This window comes from Cebus imitator, unplaced genomic scaffold, assembly GCF_001604975.1.
Source record: "Cebus imitator isolate Cc_AM_T3 unplaced genomic scaffold, Cebus_imitator-1.0 Scaffold107, whole genome shotgun sequence".
In the NCBI taxonomy this organism is placed as follows: Eukaryota; Metazoa; Chordata; class Mammalia; order Primates; family Cebidae; genus Cebus; species Cebus imitator.
The window spans coordinates 6,661,580-6,687,059 of NW_016107422.1; the positions used below are offsets into that span (position 1 = coordinate 6,661,580).

The following is a 25,480-nucleotide window of genomic DNA, read 5'->3' on the forward strand; positions in this document are numbered from 1 at the left end:
ATCTGTTGGCTGTCTTGCTTAGGCTAAGACACATCCCTGATAGGCCTTGTTAGTGGGGGATGAGGTCCAGAAACCGATAGGGCATGAAAGACATTCTTACCCTGGAGTAGGAGCTGCTGCTGCTGCGGTCCACAGCCAGCTGAGGGTCCAGGTGGGAGGGCAGGATCGGGAGAGCTCAGGCAACTGCAGTCACCTTGACGGCGATCACCAGCAGCCTCAAAGGACTGTGGTGCACTTATCTAATATGAAGTACACCCTGATCCTTGCTGGGGGGAAGACGAATGAATCAAGATCCCTGTCCTCTGGGAATCCACAGTCCAGCTGACATCACAAGTAGATCTCCTCTAAGTCTGAGCATTTGGAGTCCTTCCCAGACAGGCTCTGACCATAGCTGCTGTGAGAAATCAGTCTGAGGGTTTGATTTTTCCTTCCTTTCCATACTCTTGAGGATGCTCTTACCTGTACTAAACAAAATGGCAGCAGGTCATACAAAAGATGATGTTTTCATAGAGAAAATAGCTTCCTCCCAGGAAAAGGGTTTCCCCACAAGTCTGTGTTTTTTAAGTCCCTAATGTAGCAAAGCAAAACCCATGGGTGTTTCATTAAAGTGATGAGTTTTCTTTTTTTTTCCACTATCTACTTTGAGACGTCCAGAAAAAAAGCATCTCGTTTTTTAAAAATACAGAAAAGATAAAGCAGAACGCAAAAGTACAGAATGAGAAAAGAGAGGCATTTGGAGGTGGCAAATCCGTGCTGAGGGCTGGGAACATTTTAGCCTGGGGATGGCTGTATTTCTGGTGAGGTTTCAGTGATGACTCCCTGCTACCTTCTGTGGCTACCATGGTCCACTGTGCCATTGTCACGCCTCACGGAGCCTGTGTGGTCCAGGCCATCACCCCACATACCCAACTATATTCCTGTTTAGCAAGTTCTAGAGTTGTCAGAAATGAATGATGGTAACATAGATTGAACCTCAAGCATGACCTTTGCAGTAAGACAGTTTATTAGTACATCACTCAAGGGTTTACTCTCTTCATTTCTGTTTGTTGCCTCGAAGTTCACTTTGCCATAAATGTCACAACTTGATACCTCCCATACGTCACTGTAACTGCTGCCTTCCGTGAGCCCAATGTGTTTTGTTTCAGATAACCAAGCTTTAACCGTAGGAATTCTGGTGACCATCCTGTGTCTTCTTGCCGCTGGATTTGTGGTTTATCTCAAAAGGAAGACCTTGATACGTCTGCTGTTTACAAATAAAAAGACCACCATTGAAAAACTAAGGTACCCTGGGTTTAACTTGTCATCTTTTCAAGAAACGGTGGCTCGAAAAAATGTATAGCAAACTGTTTCTCACTTCATTTTTTAGCAAAGTTCAGATTTTCTGGTCATAAAACTGGGACTTCGTTCTTTTCAGGGTTTTTTTTGTTTTTTTTTTGGTTTTAAATTTCTGCCAGATCAGCTGCCTCATTTACTTCCCTTCAAACAACAACATGCTGCTTATTACATAAGCGAGCAGGGTGTCAGGGAATTCCACTGATGTGCTTTCTCCCACCCTTATATGAGTAATTTTTATACGACATGGAGACATTGAAATATTTTCATCAGATGGGGTAGCTTTTGATCCAAATATATTCAAAGACATAATCACTGAAATGCCAGCTTCATACAAGTCACCTTCCAGGAGTCACGGCGCCGCACTTCTATGGAGTGCAAGAACTGATGCGAGAAAATAGAGGTTTTGAGAGGAAAATTCATATTTATTTCTTAATCTTCTAAGAGTGTTAGGTACTTTTTCCTTTGTGTGTTAACTTTCCTTTGCCTGTTAACTTTAACTGAGTTAAGCAAACTGTCTTTCGAGTGCCTCTGTGAGCAAAGTGTGAAAAGTCAAGTCAGTGAGAAAGGAAACACGCTTGCTCAGCAGGTGTGGGATTGTGTTGCAGGTGTGTGCGCCCTTCCCGGCCACCCAGTGGCTCCCAACCCAGTCAGGCTCACCTCAGCCACCTTGGAAAAGGACTGATGAGGAAGCCGCCAGATTCCTACCCACCGAAGGTAAGTCCTGAATAGATGCGAGCACTTAGTACACGCATGCAGATATGAGGTTTTCAATACAAGATTGAATAAGAATGGGATCCCAGAGGCACTGCCTGTGAAATGCTGAGTCAGCATCGCCAGGTCAGCAGGCTCTGGGAGGGTCTCTGTGATGACTGGGCCAGAGGGAGGCCCCAAGGTGCCCCAGTGGGAGCCAACCTAGATCCTGTGGAGGCAGTCAGTGTCCCCTGCGTGATGTGGTGCAGCCTATCGTGAGCTGCGATCCCTCCAGTGACACACCGGCCACATTTCCAGGGCCCCACTGGATCAGCAGCCCAAGCTGGTTCCTGATACCGGCTCCCAATACCAGCCCCACTATGGCTTCCAAATGCCACCACCTCACTTTAGGTGAGCTGCTTTGGCCCACTGTTACTCTTAAAGTGTTTTTCAAAGTTACATGGAGCCCTCAGAATTGCCCATTTTGTCCAGCCCTGAGCTGAGGAAGCCCTGTCTACCCTGCAGTTTCAGAGAACTGGATCCTTAACCCAGAGGACCCCATGGCTTCCTGCTGTCTCTTCACTCTCTTGCTATCCTGGTGAATTATAGCTAGAGTTCATTCTCATAGTTTCTTCCCACCAAATTTTTCTGATGTATCCACAAGAATTCTTGAATATTGAATTCATTCAACAAGAGTCCAAATTATAATCGTGAACAAGATTGGTGTCAAAAAAAATGAGAAGTGATTGAAAAATCATTGCCGCATAATCAGCAGACAATAAACTGTTTTAGCTCCCTTGACCCAAAAAGTGTAGAGGGTGGGGCACCAAGGAAGAGGCTGCCATTTCCAATAAGCTTTACCCCTACCTGTCCCCAAAGGTGGAACCATAAGCAAGAATGGCTTTGTGTGGTAGCCAAAAGCACATCTTTCATTTTTTAATTTTTTTTTTAAAGTAAAAATTTTAAAATAGCACAGCCTTATTTCTGAGAGCCCCAGACTGGAAACAATCCAAATATCCACCACCCAGTAAAAGGATAACAAACAACGGTATATTCCCACAATGGAATGAACCATTGATGTACACAACACTGTGGATGAATCTCTAGGTAATTATTCTGAGTAAAAGAAGAAAACCCAAACAGAGTACATACGCTATGATTCCACTTATATACAGTTCTGGCAAATGCAAACTAACTGATAGTGACAGAAAATAGATTGATGTTTGGAGGGAGAGGGAAGGGATAAGGAAGGATGACAAGGAAACTCCTTGGGGTGAGGGGTACATTCATCTGTCCATTTGTTTGCTGTGACGGTTTCATGGGTGTAAAGATAATGTCAAAAATGACCAAATTATACACTTTATGTCAGTTATACCTCAATTAAGCTGTTTTTAGAAAGAGAGGAGGGAAAGGGTGGAAGCCTGAGGTGTAAGGGCCCCTGCAGCACCTGTTCTAAGAACAAGGGTTACCAGGTGGGAGAACATCTCCAACTCCAAGCCCACCCCAGCTGTGGCTTCTTGAAGCCGTCACCCTCCTTTCCCCAGTGGTCGTCTCAGTTCTCACTGAGCCTTGCATACATTAAGCTGTGTCTTATTTTCACATCTCTTTTGTAATTCCCCTAAGACCTCGGTCTGTGTCTTTAGGCTTGGTACTTTTTCAAGTGCTTTGTACCTATTAATAACAGTTTTTAAAAATATAAATAAAAATCGATCCTTCTATTAGAGATTTGGTGGGGTGGAGGCAGGTGGTGCTTCTGTTAGAATTTTGAAGTTTAAATAAGTAATAGCTTCCCTCTTGTGTGCACCCTTGATTTCTTTCCTGTACCCCACCTTGGCCTTCAGCTATAGCAGAGGAGTTGGCACTGCTTTTCCCTTAAAGAATTACTGATATTTTTGAAACCCACTGGTAATTTTTGTTCTAAAATCTACTTCATCTGATGTTAGTATATTCACTCCAGTTTTATTTTGATTAGTATTAGTGTTGTCTTTTTGAAACCCACTATAGCATGGCTTTTTACTTTGACCACGCAGGACCATCCCAGGAGATTGCTACAGTGTCAGAATGTTGACATCAGCAGACCCCTCAATGGCCTGAATGTCCCTCAGCCCCAGTCAACTCAGCGAGTGCTTCCACCCCTCCACCAGGCTCCGCGTGCGCCTGGCGTCCCTGTCAGACCCCTGCCAGCCATCCCTGCACTTAGGCAGGTCCAGGTATGATTTCAATACTGATATGATAGGATGTAGTTCAAATCCAGATTCTGCTACTTGTTAACGTGTGAGCTTAGACAAGTTGCTTACCTTCTTGGTGCCTCTATAAAACAGAGACAATTCAGCTACTCAGATGGTTAAATGAGATAATTCACATAAAGCAGTTAGTTTGGTGCCTGGAGTATAATAAGGGTGTGATATATTTGAATTTACTAGTCTTATTTTTTAGCATTTGAATAGTTAGAGCACCCATGCAACTAATATAAACTATGATACTTTTGAGAATAGCAAGGGCACTAATAATAATTAGGCCTGGACGGTAAAATAGAGACAGGCAATCCAAGAGAGATAGTCACCCTAAGAATAATCAGCTATAGTTTCTCATCATTTTAGTTCAAAATTATTTATAAGAATTATACCACCTATAGGGCGTCTCTGTGCCAGACCTATCACTGTATTGGTTGCTTTATGTATTATTATCTTATTTTTATGCTGTTTTGGAAGTAACCGTTTCTGTTTGCTGCAACAATGAATGATATTTCACAAGAGAAAACTTGAAGGGAGGAGAAAAAAGCATGAGATAATCACTAGTAATTTTTCACTGCTGTTATATTTTCTAATTTTTTTATAATTGTATATTTTAACATAATTTAGATGATTTGATCACGGCTTTATAAACTGCTTTTTTTTTTTAGCTTTAAAAATCAATCCCATTTAAAATGGCATTAAAAATCCTTAAAAATGGTATTTAACAATAACACTATACTTGAATAATTGTTTAAGTACTTGCCAGTTATTGGGCATGTCTTAATGTCTGTAATAAAGTTCTAGACAAGTAAATATTGAACCTCTTTAATTATTCCCCTAGGAGAGATTCTCAAAAGTGAAATATTGGATTGGAAGATTGTATGACCCTTTTACGCCTCATAATTTAACAATATGTTTTCAGAACTCTTATATATGTTTGTGTTTCCACATTATTGTCTTTCTCACTATGACTTTGTTAAAATTTGCTAATGCTGAATTTTAACTTTTACCAGTTTGATAAATAAAACAAACTATCTCGGTTTTTTGCTGTCTAGTAGTTCCATCAGTTACTAAGAGGAGATGTTGGACTTTCCAACTATAATTGTGTCTCCTTTGAGTTCATCCATTTTTGCTTCATGTATTTTGAAGCTCTGCTGTGATACACACAATTAGGATTGTTGTGTCATCTTGGTAAAGTGAGCTTTTATCATTATGTCATGTCTCTGTTTAGCTCTGGTAATCTTTGTTCTAAAATCTACTTCATCTGATATTAGTATGTTCACTCCAGTTTTATTTTGATTCGTATTAGTGTTGTCTTTTTGCAATCATTAATGATATTTCACAATAGGAAACATAATTCAGGACTGCAGCAATGAGAAATGGGTACTTCCAAAAACAGCATAAAAAGCAAGGTATATATTTTCCCATCCTTTTAACATATGTATGGCATTACATTTGGAAAGAGTTTCTTGTAGACAGCATATAGATTATATTTTTTCATCCATTTAGCCAGTTACTGTCTTTTAATAGGTGTGTTTAGAACATTTACATTTAATGCAATTGTTGGTAGGTTTGGACTTAAGTCTACCGTGCTAATATTGTGTCTGTTCCCTCTGGTTTTTGTTTCATTGTGCTCTTTGATTCTGTGTTCCTGTACTTCAGCTGAACATATGTTAGTATTCCATATTGATTTATCTACATTTATGTTTTTGAGTATACATCTTTGTAGGTGTTTTTTGTACGATTAGGACAGTTTCTCAACCTCAGCATTTTGACATATTGTACTGAATACTCTTTGTGATGTGGAGTTTTCCTGTGCATTGTAGAATTTTCAGCAGCATCCATGGCTCTATCAACTAGATAGCGGTAACATGTGTAATTATGTCTCCAAACATTGCCAAAATGTCTTCTGAAAAGCAGAACCTCCCGATTGAAAACCACTGCTCTAAAGACTAAAGTATATGTACTTACTTTATCACAGTCTACTAGTGTTAATATTTTATCACTTCATGTAAAGTACAGAAACTATCACCTTTTAGGTCTTTTTTTCTTCCTCCTTTTATAACACAGATGTCTTAAATATTACCTTTATGCATATTGAGAGTTATTTCAGATGTTGCAGTTTTGCCTTCAGCAAATTATGGAAACATAATCTTTAAATCTTAAGAAGGGTCTACTACATTTACTCATATATTTACTTTTCTGTTCTTTCTTCACTCCTGATGATGTTTCAAGTTTGCTTATTTTCTGAAAAACTTCAGCCATTTTTTAAAGCAAATCTGTAGGTGACAAATTCTCTTTATTTTCCTTTATCTGAGAATGTATTTGTGCCTGGAGGATAGTTTTGCTGGATATAGAATTCTGCATTGACTATTTTCTCCTTTCAATACTTAAAAAATGTTGTTCCACTTCCTTCTGGACCCCATGGTGACAAGAAATCGACTACAAGTTCTACCCGTAGTCTCCGTTCCAGGGAAGGGATGTGGCATGTTATTTTAAGAAGTGATGGAAAGTAGAGATCTGCCAGTCTCTAGGCCATGATGCCTGGTGAGGAGTGGGAGGGAGGCATGGCTTTTTTCAAGTGTTGTGCTGGAGTAAGGTCAGGTATGGTCAAAACAGTTCTATATTTCTGGAATGCTCTTTCTCCAGTATTTTGGCTCAAAATAGCTGGCTTTTCCAGTTGTGGGCCTATCCAAAGCCCAGGCCAAGATATATGAAAGTGCACACACACAAATACACCACTGAGTGGTTCCTTGAGTGCTGAGATCCTGAGCCAGCATACTTTCTTTTCTCCAACTTTCAGTCTTCTGTTAGCTGCTTTACAAATTATGTCCACACATTTTTGTTACACTTAGCAGGAGAAATAGGGTGAAATGTGCTTATTCCACTTTGTCCAGACCTCATTTCTTCTTGTATTTTTTTGATTACTGGTACACTTGAACTACTTTTTATATATCCATTAGCCAACGGTATACCAGCAAACTGGCCCTTTAAAAAATATCCTGATTTATAGCTGATTTCTCTAGTATAAAACCTCCCACTGTGGCCTGTTTCAAGCTACTAACATGACATTACTGAATGAGGAGTAGGGAAGTGGCAGTTATGAGCCAGCTGAAGCATACCACTGCTGTTAACAGTATTTGTTCTGTGAATTGTGTCTTCCTATCCTTTGCCTATTTCTTTCTGTTTGAGAAGTAGAATTTTTCTTCCTGGTTTGTAAGAGTTTCTTTTAAAAATATGTTGGTAATTTATTGTAATTTTAGTTATGACTTTTTGGCATGAGAATAATCCTGGTTTTGAATATTGAATTTTTCTTTGGTGAATTTTCCCATTCCTTTCATGCTTGCAAAGTCCACTCCCATTTCATTATTAGTGAAAGTCCACATATAGTTTCTTCTGTTTATTAGCTGTTGATAGTTCTTTTACATTTGTTTTTTGAATTTGATTTGGATTTGCAGTCATGGAAGGTGGCAGGCACACCCTAAACTTTTCTGGTCCGTGGACTTGCTTGAGAATCTAACAAAAGCTATGAACTCATAAAATGCACCAATATCAGTATTTTGTGTGCACATTTCAGGTAGCCAAAGAGCAGGGAAGCTCTTTTCCCATGTACCCTTCATCCTGAACCTTGTTATTTCTCTTTTAAGCAACTCACCTGGGTACCATGTCAAACTGGGGCTACCTCTAATAGACCATGTGATCAGAAGAAAGTATTCCTACCGCTGATGTTTTTTTCTCTACCAGCAGGGACTCTTCCAAGACTTCCTTTAAATCAGGCCCGAAAAAGTTCTTCATTCTGTTTTATGAAACTAAGGAAATGTTACCCTTTAAACATCAGTCACTGAAAAATCCACATTTCTCACTCCAGGCTGGTGTCTGTCTGGAACTTTTCCGAGACATATGATATAGATTAGTGTGTGATTTCTCTCCCATCACACATAGGGGATGGGAATTAATTCCATGCCGGTGTGGAGAATATTTGGAGGTGGCTCTTATTTGGCAGCACAAATTGAATCCACTGACATTTTGTACTTTGGAGTTCCTCATGCCCTTCCCTGAACCACATGACAAACACAGCTACACAACTAATCCTGCTTCATTTGTCCAAGTTTACCATCAAAGCATTCCAGAAGAAGACAGTATCACAAACACCATCTTGGTACACCTCACATTTAAAGTGTGAGCTAAGTCTTTATAGAAACCATTTCATCTTCTATCAAATGTTCTGTTCGACTTTTTTTAAATGAAGGACAGCTGAATGAACTTGCTCTCTAGTCCACAAACATACCTTTGCAATGTACCATTTCCTTCATGGTAAAAGGACCCTTGGAATTCAAGCTTCTCATCCTAACTCCCCAGTCTTGATCAAGGAAACAAGCTTATTTTCTTTTCATTCCATCAACTATATTAGAGGAAAAATAATTCAGTATATTCATCTAGCTGTTTGCTGCATCTTAGCAAAGGTGGAGATCTTCAGTTCAGTGTTGCTGTCAAGATACAACATTTCTCCTAATCAACATCTTATCTGTCTGTATTATATGCAACATACAATATTTTATAGCACAAGATTCACCAGTCTGGCACAATCTCTTCTAAGAAAAGGCCAATTTGCTGAAGTTCCCATGGGAAGAGGGTGGCAGCTATTACAAGGAGGTCCAGATTCCTCCTCAAACCCATAAAAAAGGTGATGAATGATGAGCTGGGGCTGTTACTGGTAAGCAGCAGCTACTCCTTCACAAATGCTCAGGCAGGATGCAGATGTGAGCAAAGCCAATTAATTTAAGCCATGATTGTAGATCAATCAGGTGCTGGCCAGTTCACTCAGAGGTTGACCCCAGACTTTCAACTGTTCAGCAGAATGAATATGGCTCTGAATGGATAAGGGTGTGTGCCCTTCTGACCTCTGTGGGCATCTGATGTCGAAACCTGCACTTGCAGAGTCTAGAAATCTGGGGGTTGGATCCTTGCTTATCAGAAATACCAATATGTAATGAGAAAACAAGACCCATTTGTCAGTATGTTCACCTAAAGAAGATGAAATACAAGAAAACTGAGTTTTTTGAGAGCGTTTGTTACTACCCGCAAAGTACGGGCTAATAACTGACCAAGGTGCTGCTGAGCGTCCTTCTGTGCCCACTCTGTTTTCCAGCTCTCGCCCTCCCCTAAGATCTCTCCAACCTTGGGCATTTCCACAGTCTTCCCTCCAGGACCCCCTGCTCATCTGCTGCGATAGCCTGGAGTTACCAGTATGCCAGCTCTGCCCTAAAAAGGCACAGACTTTTTTGAGCTTTTAAGTCCAGTCCCTTGAACACAGTAGATGTGTAGGGAATATGCTGAATTGACGTGGACTTAAAATAGTAAAAAAATCAGTTGTCACAGTGCCATTCTTTATGGAGCCATCACACTCAGTTAGTTACGAATTAATGAAAATGAGTCCATTCCTCCTGTAAATCTAAAACACAGCTACCAAGGTCTTGCACTCTCCCTGCCAGATACACAAGACTTCCAGAAACTTTAACTGAATTTCTTTGGCTTTATATAATATACTAATTATTCATCAGACACACCCATCAAATGTCTTTAAGGGAATCAATTATACACAGAAGCACCCAGGTCTCTGAAGAGAAAGAACGTCTCAGAACACAATGTTTTCAAGGGGATTCAAATGATTACAGTATTCAGAGGGGTGTTTGTTTCCCACTTACGTTACTATAAACATGCAAAGTCTATAAAAAGCAGATGCCTGATATTTTAGCCTTTACATTTGTTAATAGGTAATACATGCCTATAATTAAAAATCTCAACAGTATAAAGGGTCATTCAGAAAACAGTCTCCCTCCCCAGAAGCAATCATCACTGTTACTAAGCTTTTATAGAATACAATTTGGGATGTAGTAAAAAGTCCCAGTTATAGTCCCGCCCCCTTCGCGCTCTCTGCAGAGAGAGACTATGGAAATTTTCAAACACTCAAAATTGGAGAGAAGACTACAGTGAAACCCTATCTACCTATCATTCAACTTCAGCAACTGTCAACTTGCTGTCACTTACCTTACATCCTTGTTTTGAATTCAAATGGCAACACATTATGTGCTTTCTTCTACTTTGGTTATTCCTTATTAGCTTTATACATCTGCCTCATTCTTTTCACTGACTGCATCGTATTTCATTGTGAAGCTATACCATGACTTCTTTTACCTGTCCCTTACAGATTCCAATATGGGTTGTTTTCAGTCATTTGCTACATCACACAGGCATATTCCTGCCCAAGATGGCTGTAGGGTAAACTCCCGAAAGCACAATTGCTGTGCAAAGGCCATATGCATTTAGAAATGTGATAGATCGGATGAAACTGCCTCTAATGGAGTTGCTCCAGCCATTCTGTTCTCTAACTCGTCACCAACACAGTGTGTTCAGAGATTTCCCTTCTCTTTGCCAATTGATAGGTTGAAAACAATGGTCTGTACATTTTTCTTCATAGGAAATACTTCACAGAGAGATGAAATGCCTTTTCACAGCTTTAAGATTTTCTTTTTCATGAACTGCCCTTTCATCTTTGCCATTTTTAAAATTTAGGTTTGGGGGTACACATGCAGGATGTGCAGGTTTGTTAGAGGTAAACATGGGCCATGGTGGTTTGCTGCACAGATCATCCCATCACCTAGGTATTAAGCCCAGCATCCATTAGCTATTCTTACTGATGCTCTCCCTCCTCCCCTTGCCCCATTGTGTCCATGTGTTCTTATCATTCAGCTCCTACTTACAAGTGCAAACATGGGGTATTTGGTTTTCTGTTCCTGCATTAGTTTGCTGAGGATAATAGCCTCCAGTTCCATCAATATCCCTGCAAAGGACATGATCTCATTCCTTTTTATGGCTGCATAGTATTCCATGGTGTATGACATTTTCTTTATCCAATCTATCATTGATGGGCACTTAGGTTGATTCTATGTCTTTGCTATTGTGAATAGTGCTACAATGAACATACGCATGTGTGTATCTTTATAATAGAATGATTTCTATTCCTTTGGATATATACGCAATAATGGGGTTGCTGGGTCAAATGATATCTCTGCCTCTAGGTCTTTGGGGAATCATCACACTGTCTTCCATAATGGTTGAACTAATTTACACTCCCACCAACAGTGTCAAAGTGTTCCTTTTGCTCTGCAACCTTGCCAGCATCTGTTGTTTAACTTTTTAACAATTGCCATTCTGACTGGCATGAGATGGTAGCTCATTGATTTGCATTTCTCTAATGATCAGTGATGAGCTTTTTTTCATATGTTTGTTGGCTACATGAATGTCTTCTTTTGAGAAATGTCTGTTCATGTCTTTTGGCCACTTTTTACTGGGGTTGTTTTTTTCTTGTAAATTGAAGTTCCTTATAGATGTTGGTTATTAGCCCTTTGTTAAATGGATTGAAAAACTTTCTCCTATTCTGTAGGTTGTTCTTTCTGATATTTCTTGTGCTGCGCAGATGCTCTTTAATTAGATCCCATTTGTCAATTTTTGCTCTTGGCATCATCATGAAATATTTGCCCATGCCTATGTCCTGAATGGTATTGCCTAGGCTTTCTCCTAGGGTTTTATAGTTTTGAGTTTTATAGGTAAGTCTTTAATCAATAGAGTTGATTTTTGTATATGGTATAAAGAAGAGGTCCAGCTTCAGTCTTCTGCATATGGCTAGCCAGTTCTTCCAACACTATTTATTAAATAGGGAATCCTTTCCCCATTGCTTGTTTTTGTCAGGTTTGTTGAAGAACAGATGGTTTTAGGTGTGCAGTCTTATTTCTGGGTTCTCTATTTTGTTCCACTGATCTGCGTATTTGTGTAAGTACCATGCCATTTTGGTTACCATAGCCTTGTACTATAGTTTGAAGTCAGGTAGCGTGATACCTTCAGCTTTGTTCTTTTTGCTTAGGATTGTCTTGGCTATTCGGGCTCTTTTGGGGTTCCATATGGATTTTTAGTTTTTTTCTAATTCTGTTATGAATGTCCACAGTAGTTTTGATGGGAATAGCACTGAATCTATAAATTGCTTTGGGCAGTATGGCCATTTTCATATTCTTTCTGTCCATGAGCATGTAATGTTTTTTCATATGTTTGTGTCCTCTTTGATTTCTCTGAGCAGTGGGGTAGTTTTCCTTGAAGAGGTCTTTTACATCCCTTGTTAGCTATATTCCTAGGTATTTTACTCTTTTGTGGCAGTTCTGAATGGGAGTTCATTCATGATTTGGATTTTGGCTTGATGGTTGTTGGTGTAAAGGAATACTAGCAATTTTTGCACATTGATTTTGTATTCTGAGACTTTGCCGAAGTTGCTTATCAGCTTAAGAAGCTTTGGGGCTAAGACAGTGGGGTTTTCAAGATATAGGATCAAGTCGTCTACAAACAAAGATAGTTTGACTTCCTATTGGAATACCTTTTATTTCTTTCTCTTGCCTCATTGACCTGCCCAGAATTTCCAATACTATCTTGACTAGGAGTGGTGAGAGAGGGCATCTTGCTTGTGCCACTTTTCAAGGGGAAAGCTTCCAGCTTTTGCTCATTCAGTATGATATTGGCTGTGGGTTTGTCATAGATGGCCCTTATTTTGAGGTATGTTCCTTCCATACCTAGTTTATTGGGAGTGTTTTCACAGAAAGGGGTGAATTTTATTGAAGGCTTTTTCTGCATCTATTGAGATAATCACATGGTTTCTGTCTTTAGATCTGTTTATGTGATTAATCACATTGATTGATTTGTATATATTGAACCAACCTTGCATACTGGGGATGAAGCCTACTTGATCATGGTGGATAAGCTTTTTGATACGCTGCCAGATTCTGTTTGCCAGTATTTTGTTGAGGATTTTTGCATCAATGTTCATCAAAGATATTGGCCTGAAGTTTTCTTCTTTTATCTCTGCCAGGTTTGGGTATCAGGATGCTGCTGGCCTCATAGAATGAGTTAGAGAGGAGGCCCTTCTTTTCAATCTTTTGGAATACTTTCAGTGGAAATGGTACCAGTTCTATTTTGTACCTCTCATAGAATTCAGCTGTGAGTCTCTGTGGTCCTGGGTTTTGTTTGGTTAGTAGGCTATTTATTACTGCCTCAATTTCAGAACTCATTATTGGCCTGTTCAGGGATCCAATTTCTTCCTAGTTCAGTCTCAGAGGGTGTGTGTGCTCTAGATTTTCTAGTTCATGTGCATAGAGGTGTTTATTCTCTGATAGTTGGATTTCCATGGGATCAGTGGTAATATCCCCCTTATTTCTGATGGCGTCTATTTGATTCTTCTATTAGTCTAGCTAGTGGTCTAATAATTTTTTCAAAGAACTAACTGCTGGATTTTTTTTTTTTTTTGGAAAGGTTTTCATGCCTCTATCTCCTTCGGTTCCACTTTGATCTTGGTTATTTCTTGTCTTCTGCTAGTTTTGGGGTTTGTTTGCTGTTGGTTCTCTAGTTCTTTTAGTTGTGATATTAGTTTGTTAACTTGATCTTTCTAGCTTTTTGATATGGGCATTTAGTGCTATAGCTTTACCTCTTAACACTGCTTTAGCTGCATCCCAAAGATGCTAGTATGTTGTCTCTTTGTTCTCATTAGTTTCAAAGAACATTTTATTTCTGCCTTAATTTCATTATTTACTCAAGAGTCATTCGGGACCAGGTTGTTCAGGTTCCATTAGTTGTGTGGTTTTGAATGAATTTCTTAATCTCGAGTTCTAATTTTATGATGCTGTTGTTTGACAGTGTTATGATTTCAATTCTTTTGCATTTGCTGAGGAGTGTTTTACTTCTAATTATGTGATCAATTTTTACAGTAAGTGCTGTGTGGTGATGAGGAGAATGTATATTGTTGGGTTTGGGTGGACAGTTCTGTAGATATATAACAGGCCCACTTGCTCCAGAGCTGAGTTCAAGTCCTGAATGTCTTTGTTGATTTTGTCTAATATTGTCAGCGGGGTGTTAAAGTCTCCTACTATTATTGTGTGAGAGTGTAAGTCTCTTTGCAGGTCTCTAAGGATTTGTTCTATGAATCTGGGTGCTCCTGTGTTAGATGCATATGTATTTAGGATAGTTCTCTCTCCTTATTGAATTGAACCCTTTACCATTATGCAATGCCCTTGTCTTTCTTTATCTTTATTGGTTTAAAGTCTGTTTTGTCAGACACTAGGATTGCAAACCCTGCTTTTTTCTGTTTTCCATTTGCTTGGTAACTTTTCCTCCAACCCTTTATTTTGAGCCCATGTGTGTCTTTGCATGTGAGATGGATTTCTTGTAGTCAGCATACCAATAGGCCTTGCTTTGTTATCCAGATATTGGGCCCAGTATGAAATTCTGGGTTGGAAAATCTTTAAGAATGTTGAATATTGGCTCTCAATCTCTTCTAGCTTGTAGGGTTTCCACTGCAAGGTCTGCTGTTAGTCTGATAGGCTTTCCTTTATAGATGACCTGGTCCTTTCTGACTGCCCTTAAAATTTTTCTCTTTCATTTTGACCTTGAAGAATCTGATGATTATGTGTCTTGGGTTTGATCTTCTCATGGAGTATCTTATTGAGTTTCTCTGGATTTCCTGAATATTGGCCTGTCTTGCCAGATTGGGTAATTTCTCCTGGATGATAACCTGAAGTATGTTTTCCATTTTTGTGGCCTTATCTATCTTTGATCTTCGAGGCTGTAGACCTTTGGATGGGGCTTTTGTGGGTTGTTTTCTGTTTGGCCACTCTTCTGTAAGGCTGTTGCAGTGTGCTGGGGTGGGGGAAGTGGGGCTCTGTTCTGCCCATCTCCTTTAGATACTCCAGTCACTTGAAGATTTGGTCTCTTTACATATCCCATATTTCTCAGACATTTTGTTCATTCATTTTTTTTTTCTCTATTCTTGTCTGATTTCAGAATGATAGTCTTCAAGCTCTGAGATTTTCTCCTCTGCTTGGTCTATTCTGCTGTTAATACTTGTGATTGTGAAATTCTCGTAGTGTGTTTTTTAGCTCTAAAAGGCCAGTTATGTTCCTCTCTAAACTATTTTGGCTGTCAGCTCCTGTATCATGATTCCTAGCTTCTTTGAATTTAGTTACCACATGCTCCTTCAGCTCAGCAAAGTTCTTTCTTACCCACCTTCTCAAGCCTATTTCTGTCATTTCAGCCCCAGCCCAGTTCTGAGCACTTGCTAGAGAGGTGTTGCAGTCATTTGGAGAAAAAGTGGCACTCTGGCTTTTTGAGTTTTTGGTGTTTCTGTGTTCTTATCTTTGAGGTTGCTGACCTTTGGATGGGGTTGTTGTTTTCTGTTTGGCCACTCTTCTGTAAGGCTGCTGCAATTTGCTGGGGGTCTGCTCCAGCCCCCAGTAGCCTCAGGTTTTCTCGTACCACTTCCCAGGGTGGGGGTTCCCTTGGCTCTGCGTCACTCTCAGGTGGGCCATCACCTCACCCTGTTTTTTGTTGTTGTTGTTCTCCATGTTTCTGTTTCCCTAATTAATCCCACCTAGTATATAAAGAATCAAATTTTATTTTTTTCTAGACGACCACCTAGTAATCCTCAATACTATTTATTTTATTTGTCCTTGATAGGCCCATGTTTTATTAGATTTGTCTGGTTTCTCATTCTACCCTACCCTCAGCCAGCTCAAGGTGTTATATGACCTTCCTCTTACTACCATTAGAACTTGGAAACATGCTTTAATCTCCCCTCTACAAATGTGAAATAATACTTACATGAAAATATTAGCAACTGTCCTCTAAACATTGCTTTAACTTGCTCACTGTTCCAATTTGTAGTGTATTTTATATTTTTTAAATAGTCTACATATTGTCTTCTGTTTTCTTCCTTGGTCCAAAGATTGAAATTATTTTATGTTCGTTTTTACTTTTCTATATTTTAAATATTTTAAAAACTAAGTTATATTTATTCTACATAGAAATAACCATTGTTTTACATCTTCCTAGATGTATATGCCTATTTAAATTTCAGATATATAATATGCATAAGTACTCTACCCTTTAAAAAGTAAAACATTACAGATAAAGTCACTACAACTACATTAGCCTCCCCCCAGATACAATCACTGTGTAAGTTTGGTGATTTTTTAATAGAACACTTTGAATATTTTTATATAAATATGTATCCATGAATATGTAGTTTTGAGTTTTAAACTTGACATAAGTGGTATCAAACTGTACTTACCTTCATGCAATTTGTTCTCATCTATGTTGCACTTTTTTTTTAATTGTTTCTAGAGGTTCTTCCTGGTTCTGATTCAACTATGCTAGCTTGTCTTGCACTTAAACATAGTAAGAAAACTTCTTCCAACAGTCCCCAAATCTGAAGGCTTTGGATATGTTACTGCTGAAGCTTCTATCACTTCTCATTCCTGCTTCCTTGTTTGTATGCTCATTTTTTTCCATGAGTTCATTTTTTAAAAAATTATAGTTCTTTGAGGCCTGGGATGCAGGTGTGTGCCTCCATAAGGGGTTATTTTGCCTCTGCCAGGTGCCTGGAGGCAGTACCAGTTTGAGACCACTTTAAATGGCTTGGAGCCTATTGAACTACCCAGCTGATGTGATTTCAGCTTCACGTCCTCAAGGACAATTTGTGGTGACAGATTTAGTTTCCCCCCTTGGTCTGCCCAGCACCAGAAGAATACTCCTTACAGTATCCTGGGGATAGATTATACTATGGATTTACTTCTAGAAGATTCTTAACCTGAGGTCTTACCTGTAGAGCCCAACTTGAATGGAGAGGAGTCAGGAAGAGAATTCTCTCTCATTAAACTTGGGCATTTGGTTTCTGCCCACATGTCTTGACCTCAGTTGGATTTCTGTATTTCTCTCTGTGAAAGAGTATCAAAACCAAAATTTAGGTTCCCCTAATTTGGGCGATGCCTCCAGCTTCAGTTACTACTCCCTCTCCAGGTTGCCGCTTTCACTTAGATTTTGGCCTGAAAACATTTACTGCCTTGTAGCGCTTGGTGGTTATGAGAAGGGTAAGGCACACCACCATAGCCTGCCACGTTACTGGAAACGGAAGACCCACCTCTCAACTGTGGCAAGTTCCGTAATACCTACATTATTAGGGTTTATAACATTCATATTCTGTTCTATAGCCATAATTCCCACAATAGTTTTTAGCTAGAGGTAGACCGAGTTTGTAAGTTTGTTGCCACCGCCCCAGCCCTGCATGAGCTCACCAGGGATCTCTGGCATTTTCCTGTGATGATTTCCAGTCTTCCTGTGGGGATTTCTCTGGATAAGCAGGGCATGTTTACCATGTGAAGTTGATAACAGCTGAGGCTTCTTCATGATGCCGGTCAAGGGAAAGTGGTTATATTTGGATTTAAAATTGTTTTGAATCCTCTAAAAAATTTGAAATATGTGGCTACTGCCAGAACATGAGCAGAATACAGAAGAATGGAACAGCCCTATTTAATAGCATACCTGGATTTTTCTTTAATATCTGGAAGAAGTTAAGAGGGCAGAAGAATGGGGTTTGAATTCTTCATTTCCTTGTTTAAAATGAAAATAGATGAAAAGCAGTATTTATCGTGTATGAGCAACCTGCCTAGAGTCATTGCTCGGCTCCCTTCAGATGATGCTTGGTGATCAGACTGGACTTTTCTGGGAGAGGTTCAGGTTTAGGTTTTTGCAAAGGCAAAATTAAAAGCAACACCTAAAAGGGAGCATGGCAATTTCACCCCTTCCCTTAAGGTCAAAATGTGTAGCTGGTACTTCTTGCATCATAGGTTCCACACCTCCATGCCTGATAGCTAAGAAGTGAGCTTACATCTTCTTGGACCAACCCCACTATTCCATGGCCGTTCTATCCCAGTGAAGCCCTGGCAGGAAGCCAGCATCTTACCTAGGCAACATCTTTGCATGAAACCTGTTTCATGCGTCCATCCAAACCATGTCCTGGGTATGGCTAGAGGGAGCAGATGGTACCTGTGCTGAGCCTCAGGTTGCAGATCAGACCCTTCAATCAGCTTCTCAGTCGTTTTGGTTTTCATCACTATGGTGACCACATAATTTATCCTCTTAAAGTAGGAGACATGCCTGAGAGAGTGTGATTAATAATTAAGATGGTCAACATAAATTGGGAATGCCCCAGGCAAACTAGAATGAACGGCCAACCTAATTATCTCCTGTTTCCACGATAAATCCAAATATACCGTGATACATAGCTCCCTTTTTCTCCAGCATTTCAGCAAAAACCTGACGTTATCTTTATTGCCAAGACAGCTTAGTCATATTCAGCAGTAAAACTAGTATCGCTTAGTAATTAGTTCAATTTGGTAAGTGCATACATCCATTTTTACATGACACACTAATGTTTTGCTCATAGTTTTCTGTTAGCTTATAGAAAAGGGAGCTTGATTTGTTACCTTAATTATCCAAAGTTTGTTGGTAGGGTTATCATGCTTTTTGGTGATCAATTCACTCCATCGGTAATAGTTGTAATACAGCAGCAACTAACACTCATGGGTTACCTCATGCCAGGCCCTGTACCAGAAGCCTCAGTGTCTCATTTAACCCTGACATCCACGTGGGAGGAAGGGACTCTGATCATCTCCTCTCTACCAATGAGGATACTGTGTGTGTATGTAGAGCTGGTTGAATATATAAACGACCCATGCTCTTGGGCACATTATATGGTCTTTATTCCTAGCTAGGGAAATTTTACTATTTAATGTTTCCTTTAATGAAAGCTAATGTAGAAATGTCACTTCTAAGCCTGTCCCTTGTTCAAGGACTCTTTCCTAGCCCAATGTGTCCATTCTTCTAACTCAGCTTATTTTCTACAGAGCTGTGATTTACAAACTTCTGTGGTAGCTTCCTTTGCTTTACAAAGATATGTTAAATGGTGATTATATTGTCACATTCTTTCAGTTGAGCCCCAATTGCTAAACGTAATTTTCTCGTAATAGGCACTGAGAGAAATGCACCTCAAGTGTTTGAAATGATTGTCGAGTGCTGCTAGATATATGGAATACTGGGTCCTGTGATGGTGAATCGGTGCATTTGATTAGGGGTGTTCTGTCTTCCTGGAGGTTCTAGCACCATTTCCGACAGATGTTCCCTGCATTCGTAAGTGTTTCCAGGCTTCAAGGACAAAGCACAGCACCACATTCACCTGAGGCCAAGAGCAGAGATGTGCCCATCACTTACTGACTTCTGGACACAGCTCCAATGAACCCCTCTCATGGGTATCCACAGGAGGGGCACAGTGTAAGAACACGAAAACAAGTGGCATGTGTTCTTACACTGTTTGTTTTTGAAACAGAGTCTTGTCCTGTCGCCCAGACTGGAATGCAATGGTGCAACCTCGGCTCACTGCAACTTTTGCTTCCCAGGTTCAAATGATTATCCTGCCTCAGCCTCTTGAGTAACTGGGATTACAGGCGCCCACCACCACGCCCGGCTACTTTTCGTATTTTTAGTAGAGATGGGATTTCACTATGCTGGCCAGGCTGGTCTCAAACTCCTGACCTTGTGATCCACCTGCCTCGGCCTCCCATAGTGCTGGGATTACAGGCGTGAGCCACCGCGCCTGGACCTTTCCTCCTATTAAAGATTTTTAAAGTGTGGCATGAAGCAGTGCTGATATTAATAACTTATCTCTGTGCCGGGAACTTCCTATATGCATTATTTTCTTTAATCCTCATAACAATGCTGAGATAGGTCTTTTTCCCCACATTTTCCAGAGACAGAGGTTCAGAGAGGTCAGGTGACTTGCACAAGTCCCAAAGCATCATTTGGGTAAAACCCAGAGTGGAATAAGGCTTCTGGTCAACACAACCCTGGCCCTTAGTGTGTTTACAAAGCTTTACTGGCCCCTCAGCCCACCGTGTCAATTCCTTGAACTTACTAGAATAAGTATTCAGTGGAAGAACTTCAGCGCATTTCACGGAGCGACATTTGGAACAGCGCCTGCACGTGGCTGACCGAGCGCAACTTGTCCTCACTGTCTAATCCACACACAGGTGAACGAGTCCTGCTCCAAGATCCTGGCAAAACCCGAGGAAACGGATGCAATGTTTGAAAAGATTTCCACCAACTTCTCATTTTAGGGTGAACTGAGAAGCTGCTTAACTAAAGGCGCAGCAAAGTGTGTGTCCTCGGGGTAACACTGGCAGAGAAACCCCAACATCAACTATACCCCAGGGGCAGCCCAGAAGCCCCGCAGTCAAGTGTTTATAGCTCTGATCCATGGATAAGTCTCAGAGAAAATTTTAGCAAGAAGGTTCACAGAGGTCAGCCTCCAGCCACCTTGTATGGTGAGAGGGTGATATTCAGGGACCAGAGCCTGTGCCAAGTGCCAGGCCCTGCTTCTCCATGGCTTCTGGAAAGTGACCCTAACTCTATGTTTATTGCAGGGGACCCGTAAGCCAAACCCCCCTCAGAAGCCTCTGCCTGCAGATCCTCTGGGCAGGGTGACTCGGCTCACCCATGCCTCGGCCAGGACCTCAGGACAGCGGGAGACCGGGCTCCACCTGGCACCTCTCAGGTTTGTGTAACACACCATGCCCATCTCTTTCTTTCTCAATCTCTTGTGGGACCAACCACAACTAACCCAGTCTCTTCCCGGTCCCTGGGATCCTGAGACATTAGTCGGGTTGGAGGCACACAGCTGGAACAAGGGACATATGGGGAGTAAGGCAAAGCAGCTGCCTGGCAAGAGGACACTGGGAAACAGGGACAACGGGCAAAAGGAATCACCTTTCACAACTTCTGCTGCTTGGTCTGCAGGAAGGCAGAGACTTCCATCCCAGCTAATGCAGGGAGGCTAATCCCATGGTATGCTGAAGCCAGCTCACCTTGGTTGGTAACAGCTATCAAATTTCCAGGAATTTTGCAAGCTAGGTGTTAAACCTAGCCAATATTAAGGATTAAATTTTACGATATATTAGAAACAAAGGTAATAAGTGCACAAAACTCACCTCACATTTTTCTCCGTTTTGCTGTAATTATCTGTGCTCTTGAGATTGCGCTCATCCGTGATTTCTGTATGGCAGGGAACCTAGGTCGTAGTAGCTGCTCACATCTCCTTCACGTTTAGTGACATCAGGTGGTAGCTTGAAACCAGCCACAGTGGGAGTATTGACACCATGGAAATTGGCAAACGCTGCAAATCAGGCTTTCGTTCCCCAACCCCCCACCCCCCGCCCCAGCCACCACCTTGAGCTGTTAAACCCACAGCCAAAGTACTTTTCTGACACACATGCCCTCTTGGCAGGAAGCCTGCTTTTTGAGCTCAAAAGAACCAAAGGTACTGTGTTGGCCAGGCCCTGGGTTCAGTAATCCTGTATCTCTGTAGGAGAAGACACATTGGAGTGATTTCATTACAGCTCTTGGGAAGAATGTTTGGCCCGTGAAAGAGCTGCCTAATAAATCTCAGAGATAAAGGCGGTCAAGGGGTCAGGAAATTGTTTAATTCCCAACTGCATAAATAGAGAAAAACTGCATAGCATCCTAATTATTTCATTGTGGTTTGCATGTTGATCTTGAAGTTATTTTTCCTGTTCTATTTGAGGAAAAAACACTACTTTACATGAACACAAGGGGGGAAGTCCTTTATGTTAAATGCCCGCAAGCCGTGGCCTATGCTACCTCTGCCAGTTGCTGATTTCAGTCCTGCACATTTCATTTTTGAGGGATCCTGGGTGCCCACCTTTGCTCCTTGTTCTCTGGAGCTGTGCTGTGGGACACAGGGGCTGTGAGGCAGGCTGTGCCTAGCACAACTATCCATTTTTTTCTATTGATAATCGGTTCAAATAATCCTCTAGATATATACTGAGTTAAATGTATTACTAAAATTAATTTCACCTATTTCTCTTTTTTCATGTGGCTACTAGAAAATTTAAAATTCCTTGTGTAGCTCACATTTTTTCTGTTGGACAGTGCTGTTCTAGACTTGGCTTGTGGGTGGGAGGTATGGCTTTGGAGAGAGGTCTCCCGCCCCCATTATGAGGGGCAGCGGTATCTGACACAGAATACATCTCCAACCCCACACTTCTCTATCCTCAGATTCACTTCTCAAGGCCTCTGATTATTTTCTCTTTTCTCCTCTCTTGATTCAGACCTGCTCCGCAATATCCACCCCAAGTGCCCAGATCCACCCACACCGCCTATATTAAGTGAGAAGCCGACACCTTTTTTCAACAGTGAAGACAGAAGTTTGCACTATCTTTCAGCTCCAGTTGGAGTTACTTTTTTGTACCAACTTTTAGGATTTTTTAAATGTTTAAAACACCATTATTTTAAGAACTTTTGAGCTGCTGCCGTTGGTGCTGTGCTGTGCTATGGTGCTCTGTCTACTTGCTCAGGTACTTGTAAATTATTAATTTATGCCGAATGTTTATTACAGTGCAGTGCGCTGTAGTAGGCATTTTTACCATCACTGAGTTTTCCATGGCAGGAAGGCTTGTTGTGCTTTTAGTATTTTAGTGAACTTGAAATATCCTGCTTGATGGGATTCTGGACAGGATGTGTTTACTTTCTGATCAAGGCCTTATTGGAAAGCAGTTCCCCAACTCCCCCAGCTCTGGTTATGTGCCAGATGCAGCTCAAGAGACCCCAAGAAGAACCTCGTTTGATTTTCTGGATTCCCTATCTATCTCAGGCCAAAGCCACGGGGCTTCAGGTCCAGGCTGTGCTTGGCTTTCAGGGAGGCCCTGTGCCCCTTGACAACTGGCAGGCAGGCTCCCAGGGGCTGCCTCATGAAGTGTTGGGACTGCAGGGAGAAATCTGGCTTCTGGCCAGGAAGCTTTGGAGAGAATGTGGGTTGCAGACAGGAATGTTAACGTGTGGCCCCACCAGGATAGAGACTGGAACACTGGACAAGCCGGACCTTGACCCTGAGCTGACCAGCCATGAGCATGTTTAGAAGGGAGCTGTAGGGTCACTCCAGGCTGTGCTTCATAGAAGTACAAGTAGAAGTACCAAGCACTTCTTTTACTGGCTGCCCTTTCCAGCGCACAGCCATCCGCAGGTTATCTAGATTGAGAAAGGTGGTGTTTCTGCAAGAAAGGTAGTGCCCAGTCACTGCAAACCTCCACCTCCCTGTGCTACTTGGAGTGGAGCAAATCGCTACAAACTGTAACACGAAGACCCTGTATTCAGACAGTTGAGGCTTGCTTCAGATGTGAACCACTAATTAGGTCTAGTCAATCAAGTCTGTCAGTGAAAAATCTCTTTACTACAAGGTTCAACTTATTAAAAATTAGGCAGAATCTTTATGCTTGCAAAAACTATAACCCAATGGAATGTGTTGCTCATAGGTATAGCCTATGTCTGCTATCATAATTAGTAGATATTTGACAAAGAACCTTCTCTATGGGGGCATCCTCTTTTTCCAGCTTGGCTGCAGGAATCTTTAAAAGATGTTTTTAACGGAGTCTGAACCTGTTTCTTCATTGCTTGCAACCTACCTGTTGAAGCATCACAGAATGTGATAAGCAAATCAGTTTCCTAGCCGTAAATATGTACGAAATGCTGGCTTGGGCAGCAGCCCCTTGAACTTTTTACTCTTCACATGTCTGACTAGGAAGCCATTTTTCACAAGGTCTTTAAGATGACTATATCTAATGGCATGAGAAATACAAAAATACTCAGATAAGGTGGTAAAATGCCATGATGCCTGTCACTGTTTCCTGGAAGGGTCCTATCTGACTGGTTTTCACATTAGAAGACAATTGACAACAGTGACGTAATTTGCTCTGAGTGTTTTATGAAAAAGGCTTCTTTTGGGGGTCAACGGTTTTCCTATGCCTTGAAACAGAAAGAAAAATACATGTCAAGAATCTTGGTTTGCCTTCCAGAAAACAAAATTGCATTTCACTTTCCTGGTGTTTCCCACCATATCTAGGCAACACAGTCTTCATGACTATGGATAAACCACGTAAACACATGTCACAAACACAAAAGGGAAACCAGCTCTAATACATTCCAACTCTTATCGCATGCATCTGTTTATCCTACAGCTATTAAGTTCTTAAAAATGTAAAGCCATGCTAGAAAATAATACTGCTGAGATACATACAGAATTACTGTAACTGGTATTACATTTGGTAATTGTACTAAAGCCAAACATATATATACTATTAAAAAGGTTTACAGAATTTTATGGTGCATTATGTGGGCATTGTCTTTTTAGATGCCCAAATCCTTAGATCTGGCCTTTTAGCCTTTCCTCCTGTCATAAGAGGATATGAACTGAGTTTTGTTGTTGTTTGTTCTTAGCTGTAATTCCTATGCTTCTATTTCAGAGAGCCAGGAAGAGTCTGATATTAAAGGAGGTTAAAACTGTGATCTTACGCCATGTCATCAGTGGCCACTTAGGGGCCATGGCTGATGACACATTTTTATCTCTACCGTACTAATTTGTTTCTACAGAGCCATGCAATTTATTTCTGAATAAGAACTTATTTAAACTAATATTCCCTTATGATGCAGATAGTATTATTAAAGGAATAATCCTTCCAAGATGCAATATTTATCTAGTGAAGCGTATTTAGCAGAAAATTCCATTTTAATATAACTTAGGAAAGGAAGCAATAACCAGGGGGCTTTGTGGTTGGGGAGGCAGGGGGTAGAGGGTATTCCTCTCCTTTTTTATATTCTCAGAACCACCACCAAAAAAAATCAGTACTTGTATTTCAATGGCAATGTCTTTAGTATTTTTTTAAAAGTTTTTATAGGCATGAAGAAAGAGGTGGTTTGAGTTTGCAAGGCCATCACCTGGAAAGTCAGCGTGACTAGACACAAGGTAGCGCAGCGGTTACTTTTCTTCGTATATCTTATTACCGTTGTAGGCTCTATGACCTCACTTTATGGGTTCCAGGCAATTCCACTGAAAGGTCCGTCTCCTGAAATTTTTTAAGTTTGTTTTCCTGACACATGTAATCAGATGTGTAGCAACCGAGGGAAACGAAGCCTAACGTTCTCCATTGTGGAAACACACACAGGAGGTTACACTTCTCAGTGTGGATTTTTCCAGCTTACACATGTGGGATGACATCACAGAAACCACAAAAGCAGCAAATTAAACTGTAGGAGCGTAAATACTCCTGATGAGTCTCAGGGGGGACATTTTTATGCCTTCTTAACTTTATGAAGAATTCTCAGGCTGAACTATAAGCCATTGTTCCCTGGCAAACCAATACATCAATGCATTCTCAAAAAAAACCAAAACTGCTAAAATTCTGTCAAAATGTTCTCAGGAGCCTATGCTCTCCGTGGTGCTAAAAAAA

General features: G+C 40.8%; 1 protein-coding gene and 1 long non-coding RNA gene across 2 annotated transcripts in view; one reads left to right on the forward strand and one right to left on the reverse strand.

The window, feature by feature from the left end:
- The window catches only part of ADAM12 (ADAM metallopeptidase domain 12), a 368,998-nt gene extending 344,126 nt beyond the window's left edge, over positions 1-24,872 (forward strand). The window contains exons 19-23 of the mRNA XM_017537897.2: positions 1,146-1,281; positions 1,941-2,049; positions 4,056-4,235; positions 20,606-20,736; positions 22,310-24,872. Of these exons, the coding sequence (XP_017393386.1) occupies positions 1,146-1,281; positions 1,941-2,049; positions 4,056-4,235; positions 20,606-20,736; positions 22,310-22,370 (617 nt within the window). The 3' untranslated portion in view covers positions 22,371-24,872. The remainder of the gene's footprint in view (positions 1-1,145; positions 1,282-1,940; positions 2,050-4,055; positions 4,236-20,605; positions 20,737-22,309) is intronic.
- On the reverse strand, positions 991-19,543 carry LOC108310763. Its single transcript, XR_001827904.2, has 5 exons — positions 18,091-19,543; positions 16,939-17,065; positions 7,915-8,068; positions 4,323-4,408; positions 991-1,243 (listed from the first exon to the last, which is right to left on the reverse strand). It is a non-coding gene; the product is annotated as an uncharacterized LOC108310763 (long non-coding RNA).
- Positions 24,873-25,480: the final 608 nt, after the last annotated feature.